Source organism: Phymastichus coffea, unplaced genomic scaffold (genome assembly GCF_024137745.1).
Source record: "Phymastichus coffea isolate CEN01 unplaced genomic scaffold, Cenicafe_Pcof_1.1 PCOF00028, whole genome shotgun sequence".
NCBI classification, from domain to species: Eukaryota; Metazoa; Arthropoda; class Insecta; order Hymenoptera; family Eulophidae; genus Phymastichus; species Phymastichus coffea.
Genome location: NW_026706839.1, coordinates 2,672,586 through 2,699,656, shown reverse-complemented (window position 1 = coordinate 2,699,656; position 27,071 = coordinate 2,672,586). Strand labels below are relative to the sequence as shown.

The following is a 27,071-nucleotide window of genomic DNA, read 5'->3' as shown; positions in this document are numbered from 1 at the left end:
GTATTCGTATGTAACACGGCTTTGCAAGTGTAGTTTCAATTGCTTTGAAAGCACACGGTTATAATCGAGTACCGTAATTAAATAAAATTCGGTTATTTTCAACTCTTCCGCGTGAAATAACTTCAAAGTATGTAATGAAATGAAGTCTTAGAATTATTGAAGACTCTTTTTCTATATGTATCTTCAAACAGCTTCTTTAATAAGCTACGTGCAATTATCGCGTGCGTATCCTGTAATTAGTTTGTAGATACTTGAAGTGTCCAGCCGATATGCATGCATAGACACACAGGTTTCTACGCGTCATAAATACAAGAGAGGGAGAGAGAGAGAACGCGAGTGCCACTTCCCTTCGGACATTAAATGGCTATAATATTCACGTGTCACTTTTAATACCAGTCGCGCGCGAGAATATGGTCGCTGCTACATTCTATCCCGTGATTGAATCGACCTTTATTTTCAAGCAACAAGCCGCACGTTCTACAATTTTTTGTACAATGTTCGAAACGATCAAGTAGTCGACAGCTTGTAAAATCAGGTGACATGTTTGTTAGTCAGTTGTGAAGTGATACTTGAGCATTAAAATCCTCATCACTTTTGAGTATGAGTGAATCAGTATCTTTTTAAAAACCAACTAATTATGTTCGCCCATGAAATATATTCGTGTCACCAGTGGGTACAAATCACTCAATTTGCTTGGCATGAAAAAAAGCGAAATTGGAGTTATTATTGCGAGAGTCGAAAATGGGCTCGACAATGGCGAAAAAAAATGATAGATTCGTTGAGTTAGAAAACGTGATCTCATTAAATGAAGAAAGCGCGTCTCTAAAGAATACAAAGGCATGCTAAAAAGAGGCATCGAGATGATCATCGCGCCGATTTTTCTACGAATTTCCGAAGCTTTGTATACGAGTCGAGGTAGCAGCAAGTGTTGGAGCGAGAAAGAGGTCTTTGAAAAGAGTCGCACAGAAGAGATCCGCTCATGGCGTCAAGGCCATAAACCGTGAAACACGCGATCTTGCAGAAGACCCAGGTATAACGCGAGCGTGTATTTGTGCAAATACCAAGAGGATCACAACAAGGTCTCATTGAGTCCGAACAACCAATTCCAGTTTCTAGCGAATGAGCGAATTGCTTCGGTTTTATTCTCAACTGACAAGACGATTGAGGCAGGAACCGCAAAAGCTTTCTTTACTAGTTCGCGAGTTTCTGGGTTGATAACTGACCAATTGAAAGAGTTGTTTGAAGAATAGATTTATCAACGGAAATAACGTTGTACGGATAGCAAGGTACTGAAAAATATTCGTAATTTGGGGCATATTTTCAGAGAGAACGGTAGCCATTCATATTCTAAACATATAATCCATTAAATAATTAACTGCCGTAGATGACGTATTTTATCACCGCACAGCAATAAGTGCTTTTACCGTATTTGATAGGTCAATGGAATAATTGTAAACCAGTTTATAAACTGCAACTATAACTATTATTAACTATATGCAGATTGTTTTCTGCATGTTAATGTCTAAATGTAATTACGATTTTTGAATATGATGAAATATGTCTTTATATGATTACAGCCAATATCATAGAAAGACTTGATGCATTTTTTTGCAAAACGTAAATTACGTGTGTTCGAAAAATATTGTTATCTTCGATACGAAAAATTTCACTAATTATCATTAAATAATATTATCGACTACAGTGAAATAAAAAATCATTTGGTCTTACCTATAAATACATATATAATGCGAATTATTTCAATTTGAACAACAGAAGTTATCGCTATGTGTAAACACATGATTCTCCACAATACTAATTCAGTTGTTCTAGAGGTATTACTTTGGACGAACGTTTGTAGGTAAACATAAATTTGCATTCATATCAATAGTTTATCAAACGAATAATAGTACAATCTTGAAGTTCGTTATTCTTTCTGAGGGCGCAGTGAAAAGTAATGATCAGTAAAAAACATTTTTCACAGTGAACACGCACAACTACGAGAAAAGTGCGAGTGGTTTCTTTTCCATAGTGAAATACGTTGAGCAACGTAGTATATTGTGTAGGTAATGACCACTCAAAATATTTATACTAGCCAAATATTAACTGTGATTTCATAATCACATTTTTTAATATATTGTTTCGGTAGTAGAATATACATTTGAAATTATTTATTTGGAAAAACATAAATGTTGATGTTATTGAAATCTTAGTGCCAAGGAGCATATCTATAATTTATTAGTTTCCGTAATTTAATTATATTATATAACAATATTATATCTGACCTCCATTATTTGAATATTTATTTCAATTCAATAACTAAAATGACATTATTCCTTTTACAAACATTGAAATTTTTGCTAGTTGTTCACTCTATATACGTCTCGCATAATGTCACGCAAAGCATACATTTATTTTCATTAAAATTAATAGATTGTCTATTATTAATTGATAAAGTAATAAAGATAAATGTTTCACTCTTTTAACTTATTAATAAAAAATAACGTTATAGATGATCAATCGTAACCGTTTTGCAGAAGAAATTACATATCGAGTATAGCTTGTGTTTTTAAATAAAAAATAAACCTGAATTTCATAAATTTCCTGTATGGTTTAAATCGATCATCTGATCTGCAAATTAAATTACAGATAGGTATGGCGTCATAATCATTAAGCAACTTTAGGACACAGTCAGTAGTATTGATGAATGATAGAAAGATAATTTATGATACAAGTGGAGCTAATATAAGTTACACGTACAATATGAATCAAGTACAGCAATTTTCCAATCATATTTCTCAGCCAAATAAGCAAATCTATTGGGTCCCAAGTTATAATTGTTACTATGAATTCGTCTCGCCGGTAATTGCGAATACATCACCAACATCATCTCCTTTATTGCATCAACCATTGAATAACTACAATAATTTACATCCAACGTTGCCGGTTTCTCAACTATCAAATATAGTACCCACGTCCAGCTTTTACAATATTTATCCAAATTTATCTTGCAGACCCTTATCAATTTTTTCACATATTGTTATACCATGTAAAGCGACACATGTTGAGTATATTACTGAGAGGAAGAAGATTCGAGGTGATTCCAACAATACACCAAATACTCCATTGACTCTTAAAACTCATCCTGATGCTCAGAATCCGCTACCCAATCCAAAAGTTAAGCATAGACGTAAAAACAAAACACGAAAACCAGACAACAAGCACATTGTTGAAGTGACAAATTCAGAAATGACCATGCAAGGAGAATGCCAATCCCTCATCTGCATCACCAAAGATCCTGGAATCTCTGACAACAAAACCAGCGCCAAACAAAATTCCAGCAAGCAGCAGCACATTTGTCATGTAGATGGGTGTAATAAAGTCTACAACAAAACTTTAGATTTAAAGAGACATTTGCAGTGGCACTACAAGGACGAGAAGAATATCTTTTGCACATACTGTAAGAAGAGTTTTCCACACAAGGATTATTTTAGCGATCACTTTAATATGCACAGAAATACTAATGAAAGGAAATTTAAGATTACAAGAGACAAGCATCAAATCTTGGATAAGAATCCAGTAAAATCCGAATTGGGAAATGTTTATGAGATAAATGAGCCTTGGGAGCCGGTAGCGACATCGACTCCTAAGAATGAATTTCCTTCAAATATTTTAAACAAACAATTTCAAAACGTACTGCCTCAATCACCACCTGAATGTACGATGATACATGCATCAAAAGATCATATTAAGTCTTATGCTGAGATATTAAAGTCGGAAAAGCAAACTAGCGAGATAGAGGTAATCCAAAAGAAGCCAAAAAGGAGACCAAAAAAGCAAAAATCTCGAGGGCAAACAGAATTACAACCACCTTGCTAATTTCATATTTAATATTGGCACCCTTGAGATCATCTCATAATAATAAGAAACTTTTTATTTTTTGTTGGTTTTTACACGATAAGAAAATTGTGAAAAATTATCAAATTAACAACCACATGAAAATGTATATAAGATCTTTTACGAAGAATGTGAAATGTTGGACCTTTACTCTAATTTCCATGTAAAAAAATGTCTAGTACTGTATGAAAGATTATGTACAAAAACGATTTTATACGATATTCATCAACGACCAAAATTACTTCATTAAATTAGCTATCCTAAAAAGTGCATCATCGTCAATCACGTTGATATCGGTGATTTATTTGTAATAAATATGACGAACTATTATTGATAAAAATAATAAGAATATAGTATTATAAGTTTTTATTTATCGAAATTATACTTGTATAATGCATGATTTCACATTTTTAGTAAAATATGTAATCAACTATTGTCATAAAAATTATATCTATTTTATGTATTAACACGAAGTTTTTAGACAACATTTTGTAAAACACGTGGCTATTCAGTATAAAATTATACATTCGTCTTTCAAAGAACTATTTTTATCCATGCAACAAACGCTAACTTATTCTTACATAGATAGCTTAAATTACAAAAATTACGAACTTTGCTTTCTAAATATTACAACGTAGATTATTGCCGTACGTTGCATTATATTCATTACGATAGTATAAGTAAATATAAAAAGTTCATGTGTTTTTAGAAAAAAGATTATGTACTGTAAAAATAACAATATTTTTTTCATTAAATTTTTATTTAAATCTGTCTAACACTCTATATATAATTACATTTAATAAAAATTTGAATGCTTACAATCCTTAAATGACTACATTTTCTGAAACTAATAATTTTACGTAATGACAATTTTTTATACTTTATAATAAATTATCATCTTCATGATAAACAATTAAAACCTATATATTTCTCTTTTATTACTCAGTTTTTACTGTAATTTCACTTCTTTTTCTAAATATTGAAAAATAAGTCAACTCAAAAATAGCAATATAGAATGAATTGAAAAGCATTGCCATTGAATTACGTTGAATATAATTATATTAAATTACTGATCCATAATCTGTTTTATAAAAGTTGTAATAGAGAAAATTATTTTTGTTTAACAGCTGCGCGAGACTTTTCTTTACTAATAATTTATGTTGGAAAAGGGAGGCACTAATAGATTCGTGCGTCGCTGGAGACTTATTTTTGCATTTTCCCGCTTTCGAACTGTGCAACTTCGTAACTACGAACTGTAGTTGAGTTTGGTTGTAGTGCGTATAGCCGCTAAGCGAATATGGCTAATGTTACTAGCGTCTAGTAACTTTCATTTAAGTTGGTGTAATCGAAATTTAGCAATATGTAATTATATTAATTTATTTATGTAATAAATAAAATCGACGTAATAGAAAACCATGCTTGGCTCCTTTATTTAAAACTTCTGGTTAAAATTTTTGTTAAATTTAGAAAACAATCTCCATGCCTGATCACAACAAAATTTCTCAAAGTGAAAAACTGAGATCTTTATGTGGAGCTGCTGTTTCTAATTTCGATACTAGTGCGAGAAAGTGTTTCGAGCCTCGTGTGGACGCTTGAGCCCGAGCGAAGTGAGGGAGAAAAGGCCACACTAGGTTAAAAAGTATCAGAATGTACTGTTTGAGGGTTATAAGCATAAAAATTTTGATTAATTATCGCTGTATATAGAGTGTTAGACAGATTTGAATAAAAATTTAATTAAAAGTTACCAGACGCTAGTAATTTACATAAAAGCCTTTGCCATGATGACTCCGTACTTATACACTCCTACTGTACGTACAGACGCTCTATAATGGTCCTCTGGCCGTCAGAGAGGGGAGCATAGCACTAAAGAGAGTCGAGCCTGATTCGAGCGAAAGTAGAACTAGGGTCAAGCAGAATTCGAGCCTCAAAGTTTGGGAGGCCAATGGTCGCCGCAGCTACGAGAGCTGAGTAGTGACGTGAACTACTGCGACGCGAAAAACAAACGGACGTAGCTCACTGCCTGTCACCGTACGTCGAATACGACACTTCGCCTTTGTCTGCTACCCTCATCGAGATTCCATCGTCGCCATTCCAAGCATGGTAGGTAGCTTCCTTAACTGTCTGCCTGACTGTCTGTCTCCCTCTCCCTCTCTCTCTCTATTTCTCTCGGTTTAAGATGTTGGGCCAAGATCCTGTACCTGCTGCGAATGAGTATTAGTGTCCTACATGGGCATTACGACATTCGGCGAGTTGGGTGTTGACCGAAAATGATGTCGCAATTAATGGCATCATTAGTGCTGTTCACCCACGCGATGCCTTTGTCCAAGCCGACGGTTTCTGTGAAGTATACTGCCATTTTGAGAAGTATAGTCTCGTACAACGATTATATCGTGACTGAGAAGATGTAATGAAATTGCACCTGAGTAGGTTGCTAACAAGTTTCCTAACAAGTGTTAAGAATAAACGAATGTGTTATGTCAACTTATTTTCCATTATACATTTGCATATGTTCCTGATTTGCTCTCATACGTTTGAGTGATGCATTTGCCTAATTTATCATTTAGGGGTGGGAGCATTTGAGCCACCTTTTTCTCACCTTCATATTTAGCCCGAAAAAATCTCGAACTGCTATTTAGTAAAAATGACTTCTCCGATAAAAAATTCATTCAGAAAATTTTATCACAAAGTTAATTTCTGTATACAAATTAAAAGTACATATCTGGATGTATTTTATTCGTTGGTGGGGTCGCAAAACTAAAGTGAATTATTATCAGTCACGTCCATCGATATGGTTACAATCTATTTCATTTTCAAAAGTGTGTGTTGTTGTTTGATGTACTCATCTAAAGTAGAAATTCATTAATGTTCGAAGTTTAGTTTGAAACGGACATTTAATTTGCACGTCTGCATGCATGGAAATGAGCAGTTTGTTATTCAGTTTGTTCTGTGACCATCAAAGCAAAAATATCATTGTTCATGGTGGTAATCGGTTTTTAGAAAACATGAGTGTAAAAAAAGTTTAATTATTTCTTGAAGGTTTTATTTCATCATGTACTAGCAATGTATGCATGTAGTACATCAGGAGTGTAATCATTACTCAAAATATTTACATGCACCGTATTATCTTATGATATGATTCCTATAGCTTTTATGTTTTGAGACCACTTTCAATTTATTATTATTTTTTCAATTAGAAAAATTATTATTATAATAATAACATTAAAGCAAAAGTATGCGCGAAAAAATATTTTTATATTTTGATTTTAAGGTAATATTTTTTTAATTAGTTTTTAAAAACTGATTCTTAATTATAAATAAGAAATTCTTGATAATTATTAAGAATCTTAACACATGTTCCAATATTCCATGAAACATTAAAATTTTGTTGTAAAGTATGAAAGATGAATATTTAATTTAACTACATGTGCTATTTATTAAAAAAAAATATGATGATAAATAAGTCCTGAAGTAAACTTTTTCTTTTTTTTTCATTTTTAAACCCGATTTTTTTTTTTGGAAACAGGGAGAGGATCGGGCTAAAAATATTTTTGCATGCTAATCAAGTATCCCTTAATCGAGTACAATGATAAAATTGCAAGTAATTTGTTTTTGTATTCAGCTCCACTTCAGGAATATCGTGAATAACAAATATACTATGCACAAATGCTTCTACATCTAATCATAGCTTATTTTTTTTTTGTTAAAATTTTATTGTAAAGTATGAAAGATAACTATTTAATTTAACTACATACAATTACTTCGAACAGAGCGTTAGAACGAAAGCTGAAATTCAAAAATAAAACTTGTACAAAAAATTGTAATAGTTAAATTACTTACTAAAGACTCCACTTTGCTATAACTGACTAACTAACGATTACACTTTTTCTTTTAATTGCAGATCGACATCATATCATAATCATATAGCATCTCATAGATAATAACAATGTCATTGCCCAATCACAATTATGATTCTAGTAATTGTCTCAAGCACCTTGAGCAATTGGTCATCCGAACTACTCAGTTAGAACATTCTATCCACTTATCGGACTCATTCAATGGCTACAGCTGCGTTCCGAACAATACTGTTGTACTCTTTGGCGAAAACAGACAAAGAAATAGTACTTTACTACCTGACTTGTCTGACGGTTCCAATGTTATGGGTCAAGTCTCGGAGGTTAATCCACTACCAATAACATCGACAGGAATCAATACTCAGTTTTCTGTTCATAGCACCTCATCTATTTACTCAATCCAACATGTCACACAAAATCAAATACCACTACAGCCATGGGAAAGAAATGTATGTTCAATGTCTACCAATAGCCAGAATCGTCAGACCCGTCTGACAGATATGAAAATATTGATACTTTAATGTTTTTTCAGGTTTTCATTCGCTACAATTAATTCTCTAACGATTATATTTTTACAATTACAGATTGACTTAATATCGTCTTCATCGTATAACATGTATGATGCAATAGAAAGATCGGGGACCAATAACTATTGTGATTCGAGTAATTGCCTTGATGAACTTGAGCAACTAGTCAATCGGACTACTCAATCGTCACAGCCATCAGAAACGGGTCTATGTTCAATGTTTACCAAAAGCGAAAATCGCCAAACTAATAAAAAAAATAAGACCTCCAGTCGGCAGACTGTTGCACGTGTAGGAAACATTTTTAATGAAGCCGAGAATCAGGTACCGAATCCCATGTGGCCATACGGCAAGCCTACACTAAAAAAACGGATACCCTGTGAATGTCCCAATTGCAACGTCCAAGGTGGTAACAAAATCTATAGCATCACCGGTAAGCTACAGCACAAATGTCACATTCCTGGATGCGGAAGAACCTTCGATTGGCCATCAATTTTACGAATTCATCTCAAAACGCACAGCCCAGCCAAGCCGTTCTTATGCACTTGGCATACGTGTAACAGCAAATTCAAACGAAAAGGAGAACTGGTAAGGCACATAAATAGTCATATTCAATTCAGGAAGTTCGTTTGCCCGCACTGCGACTCAAAATTCACACGTAGTTGCCATCTTACCAAACATATTAATAATACACACGGGATCGAAAACAACGAAATCTAACTCGGAATAAGTATTACAAATAATTTACTTGTAAATTTATTTGGTTGGTTAAGGAATGGATTTTTTTTAATAAACAGTATTAGAATAAATTTCTGTGTAATACACTTATAAGATTAGAATTATTATCGAAATGAACATTGTTTTATAGTCGTAGTATTTGACATTGATTATAAACGTCAATATGACAAATCATATGATTGATGATTTTTATGCCAAATATGGCGAGGTGTTAAATTAAATTTTAATGTTTTCTATTAGTATCTACTTTTATTAATCGAATATATTATTATTATTTAACGTGGATATGTGTGTATATAAAATTTATTCTTATTAATGAACTAAGGTCAATAAATAAAACAAGTATTTTATTTAACTTTGAGTATATCGTATAGTAATTTTGTCCTTTTCAGAAATGAAGTAAATAGTGAGCTTACATTTGTGAATTTACGAATCCATCTTCCAAGAAGAAGTTACCGTCATTGTGATAAGAATCAGCCTAATGACATAATCCATTATTTTATTTGTCCTAGAATTATAACAATTATTTACTTAACTTGATGTATGTTCAAGGATTACGTGCTGTAATTTATCAGTCTTACTAAATATATCGTCAGTGTGCGCAGAGTTCATATCTTAATAATATAGCCCGAACCGGAATGAATAATGTTAAAGGATATATTCAATCCAAGTAACCAATTGTGTTGTAAACATGACTTTTCTTTTGTTAGACATACAATTAACATATAAAAAATAATGACAGACTTTATTTTTACTCTAAATTGTATCTTATTTGGATTCACTATTCATTCAAAATCTACTGTTAACTACGATTAAGTTGTAAAGTTCTTCACGTCAAGTATTAGCACATAATTTATTTCTAACCGATCATCTACTGCGATAATTTACATATAAAAAGAACACTTTCTAAAGTAACTTTTAGCGCATTAAATCAACGAAGAGCACCTAATATGTGCACATAACTGTTGTATTTTTTTCCCACGGCGTTGAAATACATTTTAGTTCTTTTACAATTTTTCTACTCGGACCTACATACAAAATTGTGCATTGTGTGCTTGACGTCACTTGAGCGTTGTGCGAGGCGCTTGAAAGAAAAAAAAATATTTTTTCGTTGAAAATGGCTCGACTTATATTCTCAACGTTTTGCCTCGCAGGCGGCGGCCGATTATCCTGGAATGAGGGGATACCGGTATCGCGCCCTCTTCGCGTCGATCGCCTTTTTCCATGCGCACGCTCGCAAAATCACCGGCGCCGCCGCCGCCGATGCTCCAAGCATGTATACACACCCACGTAACTATGCGCGCCGCCGTTGCTGTCGTTGCGATAATGTATATTTAGCGTCTCATAAATTGCGATGCGCCTCGCGTTTATAGGCGGCGGTGTGTGCTGCACTTGTGCTCTCTCTCTCTCTCTCTCTCTCTCTCTCTCTCTCTCTCTCTCTCTCTCTCTCTCTCTTACGTTCTCTCTCTTCTGAGCTAAAAATAAATTCAATTTTCCAATAGTACGCGAACGTGCCATCGATAAAGGCATTGTTATCTGTGAATATAATTTTGTGTGTCAGAAAAATTATTTTTTAAAGGATGTTTTTGTTTTTGATCAGTCTTCAACAAGTTTTGAAAGGAGTTGAATATTTATTTAAACCTAAAAATTGAATAAATCTTGAATATTTATACGACAGTTTAGAATCTTAAATATATTATGTTGTTCACAATGACGATTCCAGACTTAAATTTTTGGTCACATTAATTATCAATTTGTACCCAAAAAAATTATTTGAAAATACGTTTCTAGATGTTCCGACGTCAAGTAAACCAGTGATACGAGTTCCATTCATAAAAAAAATATTCACTCGTTCTCTCTGTAAATGAATCATTAAGCCAAGTAAGCAAAAACCGATGTTTGATCTTGACCATTCCAAATCCTTTGAGATAGAATGAAATAATACATACAGCGAAGCCGCCGCGAATAAGAAAAAAAGAAGGATTAAAATTTATTCACTCATCGCCGTAAGTCGATCGGCTTATGCAAATTACGTTTAGCGGCACAGTTTTATATAGGCGCCGAATGACATGCATTAAGAGAAAAAAAAACATAAAAAAACGTACGTTTGGCGTAATTCGATTAGCATATTTTCGTACGCACTCTCCTCGCGCGGTAGAACATAAATAATACGGCTTAATTAACGCCGCGAATTGGAAGCGAGTAGCAAATATGAAGGCTTTTTGATATTTCCTGATATGTCAAAACCGCGCACGACGCGGTCAGATTCGCGTCTATGTCCAATCTTTGCGCCGCTTCCAAGAATTTTTTGGTATGCAACACGTGCTGCCGATTTAATTCGTTTTGAATCATTGTGATTGATGGTGGGTTATGGTTCTTGGAAAATCTATAATACGTTCGATGTTGCTCGACGTTTTGAGGATTTTCGGGACTCCAATCAATGGGTCCTTGTGTTGATTTTTTTCCATTGATGTTGGAGAAAAAAGTTCAACGCGCGTCGATTGCATAATTTCAACGATGAATCTAAAATTATAATATGTGATATTTTACCGTACCAAAATACTATCGTCTTTGTCATCATTTTTCGTTTTCTGGACCAAACAATGTACAGCGATTCGTTTCAATACCGCAAGTCACCATCGCCACTACCTAATCGTTTGTTTTAGTAACATCTCGATTTTTAAAAAAATTCGTTGCCATAAATCCCTCACACCAATTTCTCTCGGAGCAGTAGTTATCGTTTTATCCGTGGCTTCGTGCGCATCTTGCGATCGTCGGTAGCATTTCCCCAAGATTTCCGAGAAACCCGACCGGAAAGAACAATAAAAATAATCACTTTCAGCAAAAGCGAATCCGGCCGATTTGCTTCTCTCTCTCTCTTTCTCGTGCCTAATGACATCTAATTGCTTTCCAGCGCCCCACCATCGTGTCTCCGCTTAATTTCCAGCTATATGCCGTGACTTCTCTTTCTTTCTCTCTTCACTGCGTAGTCTTGCCACCTCCAATTAATTCCTAACTTTTAAAAGTCACGGGACTTTCATTTTGTCCTGCGATTAATGGCGCCTACGTGAGTCTCCGTCGAATTGATTAAGAGAACTAATGCTGCCTAGGTAACTGTTATTATCTTACCCAAACGCTTCATACTTTCTCGCTGTTTTCGATTGATACGTTTTGTGGATACCAAATAACTCAATATATCTTAATGTATTTTTGTTTATGTGCAAAAAATTTTCTTTCCATCTATCGTACCATGTAGGCGTTTATTATATTTTATATTAGTAGAGAGAACGAAATGAGCTTGGGTTTGAGTATGTAAGAGGCCGTATTATAAAAGGGAAGAGGGCAATCTTTGGCCATCTGTCGATGCCAGACTTGACGTCGGTTTCGATTGCCGAACGTTCTTTTTTTTCATAATCTTTTATAGACAACAGCTGACCTATATCAATATTTTCAAAATCAGATTTTTTTACTCGAGCTATATTTCATTTATAAATACATAAAAATTTCATTTTCGCGCTCTACTCACACATGCATGCTCAAAAATCGTATATATCGTGCTTCAAAATAATTTCTCTAGCCTTCCGTGTTTCTCTCTCTCACTCTCCGGTTTTCTGTCATATGCCACACATATACAAATCAATGACGTTATCTATCATTATAATTACTCGAAGCCCACACCTGGGTAGCTTTCTTCTATTAACAAAAAAAAAAAAAAAAAAAAAAATAAATAAAAGATCGCGGATACAAGCGCGATAATGGTCGTGGCACGCACGCGCGCTTTCCGTTTTCATTTTTCCGAGATCGCACTCCGCGGCATATTCCCTTCTATTTTTTTATATACAACCAGATTTTTATCTGTCTGCCTGCGCGCGCGCTTGTTGATTTATGTTCTTGCTTCCGATGTGGATTATTAATCTTACTGTTTTGGGTCAGTTTTATAATTAATGAGAAATCTAGTCATTGTTTACGTGCTGCTACTGATCGTAGACCTGTTATTAATAAAAACGTTTGATCATCAATGTGTAATTTTATCTAATGGATTATCGTACGACGATGATACTCTGCTCACGCGACAATACCGACAAGAAGAAGAAGACTTATCAGTATTCTCTCTGAACAAAAGAACAGGCATAAAATGCAGCTTCAGCCTCGATCTAAACAGAAGCAAAAGCGTGCAGCTGAACAAGAAATTGGCAAGTCGGTCGGCAAGATGGACAGGAGGTAGCGTGATCTAGTAGATAGCTTCCGAGTGGATTTTTCCTCTATCACACCAGCAGGCAAATAGCTGTTGCAACGGCGGCAGGATTGTTGCGCGCGCGGATGACTCGAGAAGTCGAGAGAGTGCTCGGTCGTGTCTCGAAGCCAGCAATTATCGCGTACACGCGGCTAGCGCGCGCGCGCTAATTATCTCCCCTTGATATCCAACGGTTCGCGCTTTTTCTTTTCTTTCTTCTTATGCATGCTGCCGTGCGGTTTCTTATTCCCGCTTCTTCTTCGTTGATCCCGTCTTTTTGTCTTCTTATTCTTTCGGTCCAATAGAGATTGGATGTAATTTAGGTTTTCATGTTTCAAAAGAGGGCGTTAAGATGGAAATTTTTCTTTGTCTATTCCGGTTACTACTTAATTAAGCTTGAAGAAACATGGCCCGTAAGCGATTGTTGAATGCTCGACACTTCCAGATAATTATTGCTGTATCGACAACTGAAACGTTTTTTCCGAAATATAAGGTCACCGCGAAGAAGAAAAAACACGAACGAAAACGTGTTGATTCCCTAGGGGCCCCGAAATTCAATCATGTATATACACGCGTGAATACGTACACTACATCGTTGTCGAGGGTCTTATGCGGAGCGCTGGTTTGGTTTCGCAGGTAATTGCTAGGCCGACGGGCTCGATAATGAGGGCTGGCTTCGAGGAAACGATTACTCGCCCGGCCCGAAACTTCGGAGCTTTCTCATATCTCTAATTTTTGTGCGTGAGCAGCGAAAAACAACGCATAGCTCGTGCCCTATTCTCTCTCTATTGTCTTGTATAGTAACCCTTGAAAAATCTTACGCAAGACGTTGGTTCGTCGTCGCGTGACGCAATACCATTTCGTGCCAATAAAAATATATCTCTCTTCTCAGAGCTGGAAGGTGAATAAAATCTCGACACTTTGCGCAACGTTCAATTTTTTTCTCTCTCATATCACGGATAATTTGTATAACTTTCACCTTGTTGAGGAAAAAAATACACACTCACACGGGCGATTCATTCACGTGTAAAATTGCTCTTTGCAACCGCATGATACCGCAACGATCGTTAAAATCAATCTGTTTTTTTTCTGGAAAAAATCATACTCCTTTTTAATACAGCTGTCTTGAAAATTTGAAGGGAGCCTTATCTCGCGTTAATTTAGCGAACATAAACGAGGTAAGACTCTTGTGTTCATCGTAATCGAAGTCGCGGAACGCGCCCGTTGGCGTCACGGAGGGGTCCCACACATATAAACATATATATATTTATATAAAATTTTGCTGCAAATGACGTATAACGAAGGTCTTCGATCAGAACCATGTATTATCGTTCAACGGAAAGAAAAGATATATTCAAGCCCCTGACCACGAAAATTTTGTATACGTTTTTTAAATAGCGATCAGACGAAGTGTTTTTTTTTTTATTGTTCAGTTTCATGGAAGTAAGTGCTGGTAATTTAATTCTTGCTTTTCGACGGTAATTTATAAAGTTCTTGATAGTGTCATTGTATATAATTTATTAAGTACGAAAAGAGTGTTATCGCCTGGAATGATTTTTATTCAGAAAATAATCATAAGCTTGAACCTATGGATGGTTAAGAAAACCATACTGCGCCCCTTTTAATTGCAAAATTACAATAATCGCTCGTATTTCAGCTGCTCACTCTCTCTCTCTCTCTTTTAATGACCCTTGGTATTGTCATTTTATCGCTTAACGTTCCGTCACTGATGACTACAAAACAAAATTCTTGCAACAATTATTGTCATACTTTAAAACACAAATCTCTCCATCAAGCCTAGCTCTTTTTGAAATTTAGATCAAGCGGAAGTTCAAAGAAAGCACACACGATACAGCGTTGCCTTATTACAGTCACCGCCGCACATATGTGAAAAGCTAGATCGACTATAATAATAATGTTTACGCGTGCGCGCAGCGGTAACGAATTTAGAACAAAGTTTGCAGATCAGTGTGCAGCAAAAAAAAAATCAAAGGAAAAAAATACGGCGTTTACATCAAATTAATAATCAGTAAAACCCATCATACGAGTACTGCCTTACGATGTAAGTAAAATTGAATAGGAAAAATCAACCATGGCAAAACTTGGCCTGCGGTATAGTTGATCCTTCTCAGCAGCGAGAAATTTACATCGCGATTAAAAAAAAAACGAAGAACGTGTGTGTATCGATAACGGAACACTACGGTTATCGATCTAACGGCTTTCAAAAAAAGGAAAGAAAATCGGTATATAAGAACGGAGGAAATCGGCTGTTTATGCAGCAGTTGAAAATCAACGTACGTATTCCACGGGGAAAAGGCGCACATCATCTAATTGCTAAATTATCGAAGAAGAGATTTTGTGCGACATGCATGCGATGCTGTTTAGAGATTTCCTGGCAAACGGGCTGATTGTGTATAGTAAAGATAAGTGGAGGGAGTGAAAAGAAAAATCAAATTTTGTCAATCATCGTCCACGCACGCACAGGTGAGCTACCGTGTGCTTGCACGTACGCGAGAAATTTGCAAGAAAATACGATCAGGAAATATCGCAAAGCCGAGCTAGTTATTCTCGACGCGGTAATCTTGAAATTAGTTTAATTTGCCTCGCTATAGAGATTTTTATACGTAAACGTACGTGTTTGCTACCGTTCAGTTTTGCTTTTTCGAAGTGGAAAATTTCAAAATTCCTGTTGCACGTTGTACTTTTCAAAATTGCACGTGTGAATATCTCGGGAGGAGAAAAAGTGAATCCTCCAATCGATTGACGTGTGGTCGTGTATATACATGCTTCAGAATCTTAATTCATTTCCCGTTGGAAAATTTTCAACGAGCGTTCGTAATGCTAGCCAACAAAAAGAAGAGAAAACTTAAGAAATTAAGGTACAGTAAAAGCCCACAAGGTGCATCACACACACATAAACATGACGTGCACGCAAATGTATATATATTCCACCTTGAGCTTGCTGTGCGAATAAGCGGGATACCGAGGGGGAGAGAGAGAGAGAGAGAGAAGCTGATCTAATTTCCCGAGCAGTCGTGCAGAAAATGATCCCGGTGGCGATTACGAAACGAACGGCTTCCAGTCTACGCTACCGCGCGGCACCGATTATTTTTTGCCTACGTCGTCTTCTCCTTTCCTTCGTTTTCTTTCTCTCTAAGCTCCATAGTAATAATCAGCCTACCTACAGATTTTCCGTGCCGGAGCAGTAGCTCAATTAAAATATTTCCATCCCCGCAGATCCAGTTTGTACAAAACCTTGATTGGCTCCATACATTTTTGTATGAATTGTTCATTAAATATGAAAACGTGTTTGTCCATGATAATTCGCGCGTAAGATTGTGCATGAAAAGCTGAAATTACATGGCGATGTATAATGATTGTGCAATTTTAATGAGATCATTATTTCGGAAACTTTGGTGGCATACGTGTATTTTTTCCAGAATAGAGCGCTTATTATTATTTGAAATCTCGCACAAATGCATAAATACCAAAGTGACGTGTCATCGCCTGTATCGTGCAATCGATAATTGCGAAATTGCTCGAAAACGACACTGTTTTTCTTCTATACTTCTCTGTGCAGGCGTGCACGTTGCTACGTTCTCTTTTTATTTAGTATGAGACTCCGGTTTTTCCGCAGCATGGAAGATTTATGTCACGAAGATAAGATGCTTTGCATATCGATGAATAAATTCAACCCTGAAAAAAAATGCACTTCGGTGTGCTTTATAGAGTAGAACCATTAGAGAAGTATTTAGGTGACAATGTAGAAAGAAATAAGTAATATATAAACAGGAAATGCTCTTCATAACAGCTATGTAATTATAATAGTTGAAAGGAGCTATATCATCGCTGTCCAGTTGCTAAGTGAAAAAGCTGGATTAGCACGGTACATAATTAAAACCCAGAGGCCTGCGATGAATAATTATAACATACTGCAGTGATTATATTATACACCTAATACTTCTAGACATATATTGCACAGTCGTCGGTATGAAGTGAACGAGAAAAAAATTAACAATAGAAAAAGGAAAGCATCAATATAAATATGACTTACAAAAAAGCTCTCGGGGTGTAATTGACCGCAGGTGCACTCTAAAAAGCCGCACATATAGCAGCCTTCTCTTTATCGAGCATTATGCGACGATGCGCCTGCGTAGGTCGTAAATTAAAATATTATCTTGACAACAAGAGCCTCTAAAAATAAAAAAAAATTAAAATAAAAAAACAGAAGAAAATTATCGTTAGCGTGTACGTAACGACGATGTCTTCATTCCCGCCGTCGCACACTGTGGCTATGGCTTGGCGAATTCAATTGTCTGAGACTAATGCGAGGCATTTTTTGCTGTGACTTTCATTTTTTATAGCTTAATTGTTTCGTCATAACAATGTTTTCCAAAGTTCGTTAAGTAAGGAATATGATGAGACAATTTTTTACGACATGAGTTAAATATCAAGGTGAGATAAGCGACCTCAAGCAGCTTATACGAATATTATTAAAAAAAATTTGCAATGTAAAATGCTGACGGAAGTATTTTTATTTCACTCGATTAACTTGTTCTTTTGTACAATACTTAAATTCAATTAATTGTAATAAAGCTGCAAGTAGTAATTAAAAAATCATGATGTGTAAAATAGTATAGAATATAAAGTTACAAATTACTAAAAGCATAACAGGTCTATTAAAATGTTAAACAACTCTGTTCAGCAGCGTCTTGAAAATGAAATTTACAATGCAAAACCGCCCCATTACCTTAATTCAGCCAAATGAATAAACATACAAGAGAAGCTAAATAAATAAATAAAAATAAGAGTCGTAAAATCAGCGTGACTTCGGTGGTAAAAGCGCAAAACCACGTACACGCGGTTTATGCGGTGCCCGCAGTGGCGACGCAAGTCAATTTGCAGGTGCAAAGTTCACGAGTCTTCGCGAGCCCCCTCGTCGTCAGCCGGTGAGCGAACACACGCGCGGCGCGTTATACAAGCAGGGAAACCGCTAATGGCGGACAACTGCTTCTCTCGTTCGCTTTGCGAGGATTTTCTACACTAGAGAACGACGGCTTAATCGGCCCATTTCTGTCTTTTGGACTCCTTTTTTTTCTAATTTTTGAGATAAATTGAGAAATACGTGACGTTTGTGATAAAATTGTACAAATTTCTAAAGGTTATCATTTTAAGCCTTAATCTTATGAATATGATCTTTGTGAATTTCTCATATAGACACTTATCATGAGTCACAATTTCTATCGATGGGCTAGTTTGGATTTTATGGTTGAATGTACTAAACTAACGTTTTTCAATTCGATACATTTCTATTTGGTACGCGTGAACCAATAACGATCATATTCTCTGAATCATAACTTAAGCACTGTTACCAAAAATACCAGTCAATTTCCAATAATATCATTGATCTACTATACCAACATTGATTTTTTACTGGTTTTTTACCATGGACACAGCTATCAATCAAAGCTATTACATAATTCGGACGGGAAACAACTACACGACTTGTTTTGCTTTATCCAAATATGAAAAAATCTTCAATAGTTTTTTGCATTCACAACTGCATTTCGTTCCCGTATCAATGTTAATAGGGAAATGTTATTTTTCAGATATAAATAATTTTAAAGTGAATAAGTGACTCCATATAGCAAACATATTTTGTATGATGATCGTTAAAAAATGTTATTCAAAATAAATGTCCACATTTGTCAAAAATTCATAGTAGAATCAATATAGTTGTTTCTGAAAATACAACGAGTTCGATAACACGAATCATACACATTTATACAATCTTTTCAAAGCCCCCTAAATACACACAATCTGATACATACTGGAATATCGAGCAGTCTTAGTATATGAGGTCAGTGTCAGAAAGCGATTGGGTCGACCACCTCGAACTACCAAACCGTTCGTTTCCAGCTGGTTCGCGTGTAAAGGCAGTTGCCCTTCTCTCTCTCTCTCCCTTCTCGTTTCCTCGCCGCGTGTATTTGAGTCAATTATAATAATTAGATGAATGCCTTATACTTTTTTTTTCATTCTACACTCGGCGCTAAAGATTAGTTCAATCTCGCAATTCACGCGTGTGGTATGTTTTTTTTCTATGCCTTGGCGCACGCACCTAGTTTGTAATGTGCTTTGCGCATTTTACCTGGGCGAATGACTTGCGAGAGAAAGAGAGAGAGAGAGATAGAGAGATAGAGAGAGAGAGAGAGAGAGAGAGAGAGAGAGAGAAAAGAGAGAGAGAGAGAGAGGAGAGCACGTTTACGCGTAAATTGCCTCCGTTCAGGCTAAACTGCATAACGATTTTCGTTCCGACTACTTGAGCTGCTACAATTAGATGCGATTCTTGCGCTGCCAAGTATATTGCCAACGACGAGAGAGAAACGTTTGTTACGGCCGCGGTTGCCTCTCTTTTTTAAATGTACTTGTAGTAAGTGGTGTAAATTCTTTATAGTGGTGTAAATGCTACATATGACTTTAACATTTATTGCCTGCTTGTCCTCCTTATTTTTCCTTTATTTGCATATTCATATCGGAAAAAAAACTGATTATTTTATTTGGTGAATCGTGTATTAATTGAACACAATGCTTAACATTGGGAAAGGTATAAATTGCATTCCGAATTATATAGAACTACAGCACAATCATGAAGACAAACCAAAATTAATCTCAAAACTAATTGCATTTCTCGTCCGCACAAAAGCTACAAAGATTCTTTACGACGTGTAAAGTGCACGACGCATTCGCACACAGCACTGCAATTTCAATCCGACCCCTATAAAATTTACAAGCCGCACTGAGGAAAAATAATCGCGGGCTATTAATAAATCAAGCTGCGCGTGAGACAAAGTTCTCGCGTGCTAATTCCGATAGAGCGAATAAAAAATGTCATTCAGCGTGTGTCGGTTGAGTTTATCGATCATACCGCTATCCGACGGCAAAGAGCGCGCACACCTTGAGATTTACTCACAAAATAAAACAAAACGAAAGTCAAACGGTGCACGTTCGACTCGATAACAGCCCTCGTATATACCATCCAATTTCCTCGCACCGCTGCCCTTCCCCCTCTCTTCATGAATGATCAGTTGATTTAAGGAACCTGTATATGTATAAAAACCGGCGCGCGTATGAATAGTTCATTCATATTATATGCCTTTCAAGGGTACCTAGTTATTTAGCATTGAGCTTCGATACGAAGTTTTTATTTTGGGAAGAGAAACAGAGAGAGAGAGAGAGAGAGAGTTTGTTGACGTTTATTAGGTCATGTTTGACGAGTCACTTGTCGGATACATTTTTGAAAGTGTGTGGTGATGGAAGATTGATGGAAGCTTGCTATTACTAATCAATTAACAATATCATTCTCGTCGTACTGAGCGTTATAACATTTTAAATTTCAAAATGTTTTATATTCGATCCCGTTAAGTGAAAAATCAATCTTATTGTGCGTTGATATATATTTACCAATTGGCCACACTAACAAATGGCCACGCTGGCGTTAGCAAGATTAAACCGTGTAACCAAAAAACTAATCACGAGAGAAAGCGCCGAGAAAGAGCACAACAAAAAAGAGCCAGAGCCCGTAAAACCGTCTGTTTGATCAAAATACATATTTACGAGAGAGCGGCTCAACAAAAGCCGCTGCGCTGCCAACAAAGGGAAAGCTAATAAAGCCACAAAACAACAACGGCGATATAATACACGCAACTCCGAAAAAAGAAGAAGGCACCTGGGCTAAAAAAGTCTCTCGCTCACTCCTCCTACCTGAGCGGCACTACGACGCCAAGCATAGTTAAATTAATTAGATTTAGTGCGAGAAACGCGGGGGTGTGTCAACCACTCTCTCGACGAGAAGTTTCGGCACGTGTTTCATTTTTTTTTCTTCGCTTTCTTCACGGGCTCCTCCTTTCTAGAGCCGCGAAAATTGGAGTATTACCGAGAATAATATAGGCACGCGTGTGCGCGTTGTCGGCCAGATGCGACGTCGAGATTCGTAATGATTTCGGGAGAGAGCGAGAAGTGTTCCACCGGATGCGCGACGAAAGATCTTTCGCTGCGTGCCGCATGCTGCACTGACGCACAGAGCGAGCTTCTCGGAAAATCGTAAATGTCGAGCAGTTGATCGCCGAGGCAGCCGAGTGTTATTCCGTGGGTGGGATGCACTTGTGTCAAGTAGGTTTTTTGTCTCTCAAAAGCTTTTCTTTGCACGACAGTCATATGTCGAGTTTTGTAATGAACATTATCCAAGCGGTAGAAGCAGTACTCTGCGCTTGTGCTCGTAGCACTTTCTTCGATAATTTCGCATGATGGATAGAACACAGGTGTGTTTTAACAAGAGCTTTTTAACGCGTCATGTAAGTCCTCAGAAATGCGCGCGCGCGCGCTCAAGAGGGCTCAACCAAGAGCACAATGTTGCCCTCGCCGGAAAAAAATAAAAGCGCCACCTCGAACAATGCTAAGGCGGATTAAGATCGGCGGCAATTCCGGCGCGTTTTGTCTCGAAAAAATTGCATTTTTCACTGGAACCAGAGTAACGCCTCCTCGTTCTGTCGGCAGAAAAATATACGCGAGCACCTGTTCGATTGCGCTCTGGTTGATGTATACGGTGGGCGGCCCGTGCGATCGGCTTATACTCGAGAGCAGCGAGCTCGGAATAATGATTTCATAACACTCGCGCGCTCGCCTCGCTCGTTCACTCCTCACTCCCCTTTTTGGATGCGAAAGCACGTTTCGCTGCCGCTCTCGTGCGCTATTAAACGCATTTTTCGAGGGAGCGCCGAGGCAGAGCCAAGAGGCGACGAACAAGAGAACCTGATACGTGTGCCGGTTCAAGCAGTTCAAGTAGACTACTGGCGCTTCGATCTCAGTTCGAACAGTGGATGTGTGCGTGCTTTGCCTTTTGTTTTACTTGTTATTTATGTTCCTAACCAAACCCATGGATGCTGTAAAAATTCGTTCTTGTAAAAGGTGCGACTGTTAAAACGGCATGTCAATTGAAAATTAATCGTTCCAAGCTTTCTCTACCAAAATTCATGCAAAATCTTTACCAAACCTTCATTTAATTAAATATTGCAATAGCAAATGCATCTGCTAAAAACATACTTTAAAATCAATAATTTATTTTCTAGTAATATTATCCATTTTAGAGTTACGAGTTGTTAATTAATAAACGACAAATAGTAAGCCACATTAAACACATATAGCAATGCATACACGCCAGCTATTGGTCCCAATAGAAATGTGCTGCACTTTCAAAGTACCATAGAGTGATATTCATTTAAGCTGCACATAGACACATCACATAGGTGATATACAAACGTATGGCACGCCACACAGTGAGAATAGTGCAAACACTCACGTTAATAGAGTTGAGGGGTGCTGTGGGGCTAACACCCCTGCGACCCCCACCGCCAACCTCCGCCTCCAGGTTGCCTGGGTGATACACTTTCTCTGTCTCTCCCTTTCTCTTGATCCAACCGTACCCTCCCTTCCTAGCCGAATTCAAATCTCTGTCTTTCACCTCAGCAAAATCCTCATAGTCACACAAAATCCCTTTCTCTCGCGTCGGTCAAAACACAACAACGAAGCACATGCACACACAACACACTTTTGCCATGAGAGATAGGAAAGGCTTATACGTACGCCGTTGTGTTGTGCGGTACGGTGGCCGCGTGCTGCGAATCGCGGCGGCGCACTGAGATAGCGCGCATGAGAGAAGCCGCGCGAGCGAGAGAGAGAAAGTTGACACGCACGTGCTATCGGGCGCAGTACACGAGGCGGCTTCGAGAGCGGCGGCGCCACCTCCCCCCTCCCACCTCCTCCTCCTACCTTTTTGCGCTCTCTCTCTCTCTCTCTCTCCGGCGTTTTCAGGATTCAGGAGAGATAGAGCGCGCGCGCGCGCAGCGAAGCGACCTACCTACCTCCCACCGACCTCGACGGCATTTGCTACTTTTTCGTTTTTTAAGGCACCCAGCGCCATGAATCTTCGCCGCGGCGCGCTCTTGCTATACACGGACACGCCCACTTAATAGCCGTTTCCCTCTTGTGTACGTAGGAGAGAGGGACTTGGCCGCGATCGAAGGAGGTGTTGTCTGCATGTGTATGCGTACATACCTGTGCAGCCGAGTAATGAACGCACTTACCGTCGCGCGCAAGACACTGCTGCAGCCATCTGTTGTACGTTTCTGTGAACTTCAACGGTGCCGAGAACGGCAAAACGTTGCGCTTTTCAGTGGTGCGCTCGACGAGACAGCGGCCCGGTGATCATTTTTTTTAACGCTTCGCGAGTTTTTAGGGGGGGGGGGGCTTGCCATTCTTTCTCGGCGCAGTAACCACATCCAAGAATATTTGCAAATTTGAACGCACGGTCGATAGAATAATATATGTGTAGAAAAAGTATAATCTCGAATAGGCAGCCTGCGGAAATCACAGAGGGAAACAATCTGTCAGAAATCTTCTCTTAAAGACTTGTCATATAGAGAAAGTACTGTTAACGAAAATGAAAGTTATATAGAACACCGTGAAATTTGACATAATAAGGCATCATCCCCTTGTCGTACGTAGCATTTTACGTCTTCCTGTTACTTGATACTTACATCCTCTACTCCGCCCTACATTGACAATGAGCGCAACGTAGCACAATGTTTACTATACGCCGGTCTATTATTCCTCTTGCAAATTTTTATCATTGCAACTAAGATTTTGTACTCCTGTCTTTGTTGGAATGACGTTATATAACGTCATATGATATATACGAGGGGTTATTCACTAGTTTTAGTCTATTAAAATTTCAGTTACTTTGTCAGTCTTAAAATGTGTCGCATAATCTTGTATATAAAAAGCTAAACTAGCTCAATAATTAAATAAGCGCTATTTTTTTATTTGATATTTTGTATTAAGCGCTATTTTTTTTATTTGATACATATCGCGGTACACTACATTTAGTGGAAAAATTATTTTTAATATATATCTGCTATATTTCACCAGAAGTTTCTTTAATCAATAAAATCTCTTAATTAATTTTACAAAATCTTACAATTACATTTAATTTTATAAAATCGCATAAAATTTTATAAAATTTGTTACGAATTTGACATATTTTTGTAAAACCATGTAAAATTGAACAAAATAATTTTTCTATAAAGTCCCAAATAAAGTACCAAACTTTTTTTTTCCACGTGGAATCAAATAAAATATCAAACATAATATAAAATAAAAAAATGGCGCTTAATATAAAATATTAAAAAACTACCATAAAAATAGACAAATTTTGCTAAATCATTGTTTCAAGATCTCTTCAAGGAAGCAAAAGCAACATTATAAAAGTAATACTCATTAATATTTATACCCAAAACAAACGAAATTTATCATTTGGTGTTGTTAAATTATTATACTTGTTTCGATTCATTAATATTTTATTTTTTGAAATTCCATCAGATATTTGCACATCATCTTTTCTACAAACTTGAACGCCAAGCAAAACGCATATTAAACTAGTTTAAAGCGATAAAGGTTGTCGAATAATTAGTGACGTTACACAATAAAAATTAATGAGTGAGAAAATTAGTTTATAAGTAACTTCAGATGATGTTTATTTGCATTAACAATAAATAATTGAATATATCATGTCGGAAAAGTCGATCGAAATTCGAGTTATTCTATATTGTCACTATTTACAAATATGTATTCGGAGTATTTTCGCATTTGGCTTTTAACATTAAAATATAATTATTTACATGATAATACACCTAAATTTATATAAAAATATATACACAACACTATACGTTACTATTGAACTAATCAGTCCGCGTCATTGAGGTATATAAAAATAGTCTGTACATTACACGTGGCAAAAGAAATAATTACTCCTGTACTCTCTTTATTCCTTTCCTTTTAGGGTTCTCATGAGTTCTGACGTGTTTGGTGAGATGATCACTGCGCATGAATCTCTTCTCGCAGTGCGGACAGACGAACCTCTTCTCACCGGTATGAGTCCTCATGTGCCTCTGCAGCTCGTCACTACGCGTGAACTTCTTGCCGCAGTACATCCAGCTGCAAAGATACGGTCTGTCGCCGCTGTGCCACCTCAGGTGTGCCTTCAGGTGCGACGTTTTGCCGTAGATTTTGCCGCATCCGGGAATGTGACAGAGATGCTGTCGTTTTCCGTCGGGTCCAAGGCTGTTGTTACCGCCATCGAGAAGGCAATTGGGACACTGGCAACGCGAGCATTTCCGGTTTCCTGATTTGTCCACATCGAGGATGATCATGTTCGATGACCAGGATGGGTATGTTGGTGAGTAGTCCGGAGGTGTAGGTGGAAGCTGGTAGCGTACGCTCGGGTGGGTCTGCCAAGAAGCTTTGGTATTTGACCTGTACGTCAGACCATCGTATGCAGTCTGTGTGTAAATTGGAGTTTGCTGTATATTGCCCTCAGGTGGAGTCGGCGGTTGAGAATAGCTTTGCGACGACATTTGGCTATCCACGCTACAGCAGCTTGGCGATTGCGAGGACAGCATGGACGATTTTATTGGCCTATTGTAACAGCTATTACTGGAACCGGTGAGTGGAGCGACGCTGGCTTCGTAGGCACACTGGAGGTAAGCGCAACTATTGCTACATGCATTGGTTGACGAACACCAGCAGTAAGAGGAGTGACTTGGCTGGACGGCTGGGGCTTGCTGCCCAGATAACTGAAGTTGGCTGGTATACGTTGGATAGTGTATGCTCGCTGTGCCGGCACTGCCTGAATCGTACTTGCACTCTGCCTGTACTACCGGCGTGAATTGTTGCTGGCTCGATGTTGGGGCTACTGAGCTGTACTCATTGAATGAAAACGCAGAGCCCGATGCTGGACCAATCTGCAATTAGATAATAGAACAATTGTTATTTTACTAATTCGCTATAATTTGAGTATCAAGAGAGCTAATTATTCCTTTCGAAGTCTAGGACACAAAGCAAGTAAAAACATTGCCGGTAGTTAGCGTATGAAAAACAATTATAAAAACTACAACAAATTTAGACAATTTTTATAGGATTCAAACAAGACGCAAAAAGAAGAATGCTCATACTAATGTTTTACTGAAAAGCTCGGCACAAAGGTTACTAAAAATTGTCTGGTCTATTGCGATACACGATTCCAATAATTTATGCAATTCGATTGATTATTAGGGATGTCATTAGTCAAAATGTCAAGTCTAAAGTGATATTTTCGTAAAAGTTGATCAAACTAATCAATAAGAAACGAAAGAAAGTTCTAAGGCTAAGTAATACTCGGGATGATGCGCATACCTGATATGTCTGCATGTTGAAGCGAAATATTCCGCCCGGCGAATCTAGTCTGAATAGAAAAGCTACAGGACGCCCTGAGCTCTTTTTTGCGAGAAAATAGTCTATATAGTAGTACGTTTGATGACACTGAAAGCACTGAGTACACACAAGAAACACTGGCACACAAGCGAATGTTGGAACGTAAAACACAAGGAGAGCGTTTGGGTTGCTTCCTCTTGGCTGTGTAACCTCGGGCGACCACCGAATAATTACTGGTTTGCCGCGTGTCCTCTCAGCTCTAATAACCGAGTAGATATGCAGTGTGGAGAGGGCTGCGGCTCCAACGTGAGAGAGTAGGAGGATGAGAAGTGGAAGTGGGGACGCATAGTATAGGCATTCGTTACAGTGTGAAAAACGAAGGTGGGGATAAGGCAGCGCTACACCGCACTGGACCCGTCGCACACGGGACGAGCGGGCCGGGCCCCCAAACTGAAATGCATGGAGCATGCGCAGATGCATAAATCACTGAAAAACTTTTGAAGGAACCGCTCCTTCTGGCGCGCGCGT

At 37.5% G+C, this 27,071-nt stretch overlaps 3 protein-coding genes across 11 annotated transcripts; 2 read left to right on the top strand and 1 right to left on the bottom strand.

Annotated features, from left to right (window-relative positions):
- The first annotated feature begins 419 nt into the window (after positions 1–419).
- On the top strand, positions 420–4,741 carry LOC131662937 (zinc finger protein GLI1-like). 5 transcript variants are annotated; one of them, XM_058932952.1, is made up of 3 exons: positions 420–1,286; positions 1,982–2,059; positions 2,647–4,741. In XM_058932952.1, the coding sequence occupies exon 3, from the start codon at positions 2,701–2,703 to the stop codon at positions 3,874–3,876; it is 1,176 nt and encodes a 391-aa protein (XP_058788935.1). In that variant the 5' UTR covers positions 420–1,286; positions 1,982–2,059; positions 2,647–2,700; the 3' UTR covers positions 3,877–4,741. The 5 variants fall into 5 exon arrangements, with proteins under 5 accessions (XP_058788935.1, XP_058788934.1, XP_058788932.1 ...); XM_058932951.1 differs by having other exon boundaries at positions 1,982–2,063; XM_058932949.1 differs by having other exon boundaries at positions 1,774–2,063.
- Positions 4,742–5,596: 855 nt separating this feature from the next.
- LOC131662938 (zinc finger protein 41-like) lies at positions 5,597–9,672 on the top strand. 5 transcript variants are annotated; one of them, XM_058932958.1, is made up of 6 exons: positions 5,597–5,994; positions 6,071–6,317; positions 7,793–8,194; positions 8,330–8,593; positions 8,676–8,857; positions 9,400–9,672. In XM_058932958.1, coding segments are annotated over exons 3-6 (804 nt in total). In that variant the 5' UTR covers positions 5,597–5,994; positions 6,071–6,317; positions 7,793–7,837; the 3' UTR covers positions 9,401–9,672. The 5 variants fall into 5 exon arrangements, with proteins under 5 accessions (XP_058788941.1, XP_058788940.1, XP_058788939.1 ...); XM_058932957.1 differs by lacking the exon at positions 9,400–9,672 and having other exon boundaries at positions 5,599–5,994; positions 8,676–9,336; XM_058932956.1 differs by having other exon boundaries at positions 5,600–5,994; positions 8,330–8,857.
- A 15,427-nt stretch (positions 9,673–25,099) lies between these two features.
- Positions 25,100–26,662, bottom strand: LOC131662871 (transcription factor btd-like). Its single transcript, XM_058932841.1, has 2 exons — positions 26,526–26,662; positions 25,100–26,095 (listed from the first exon to the last, which is right to left on the bottom strand). The coding sequence occupies exons 1-2, from the start codon at positions 26,538–26,540 to the stop codon at positions 25,100–25,102; spliced, it is 1,011 nt and encodes a 336-aa protein (XP_058788824.1). The 5' UTR covers positions 26,541–26,662.
- Between the last annotated feature and the right edge of the window lie 409 nt (positions 26,663–27,071).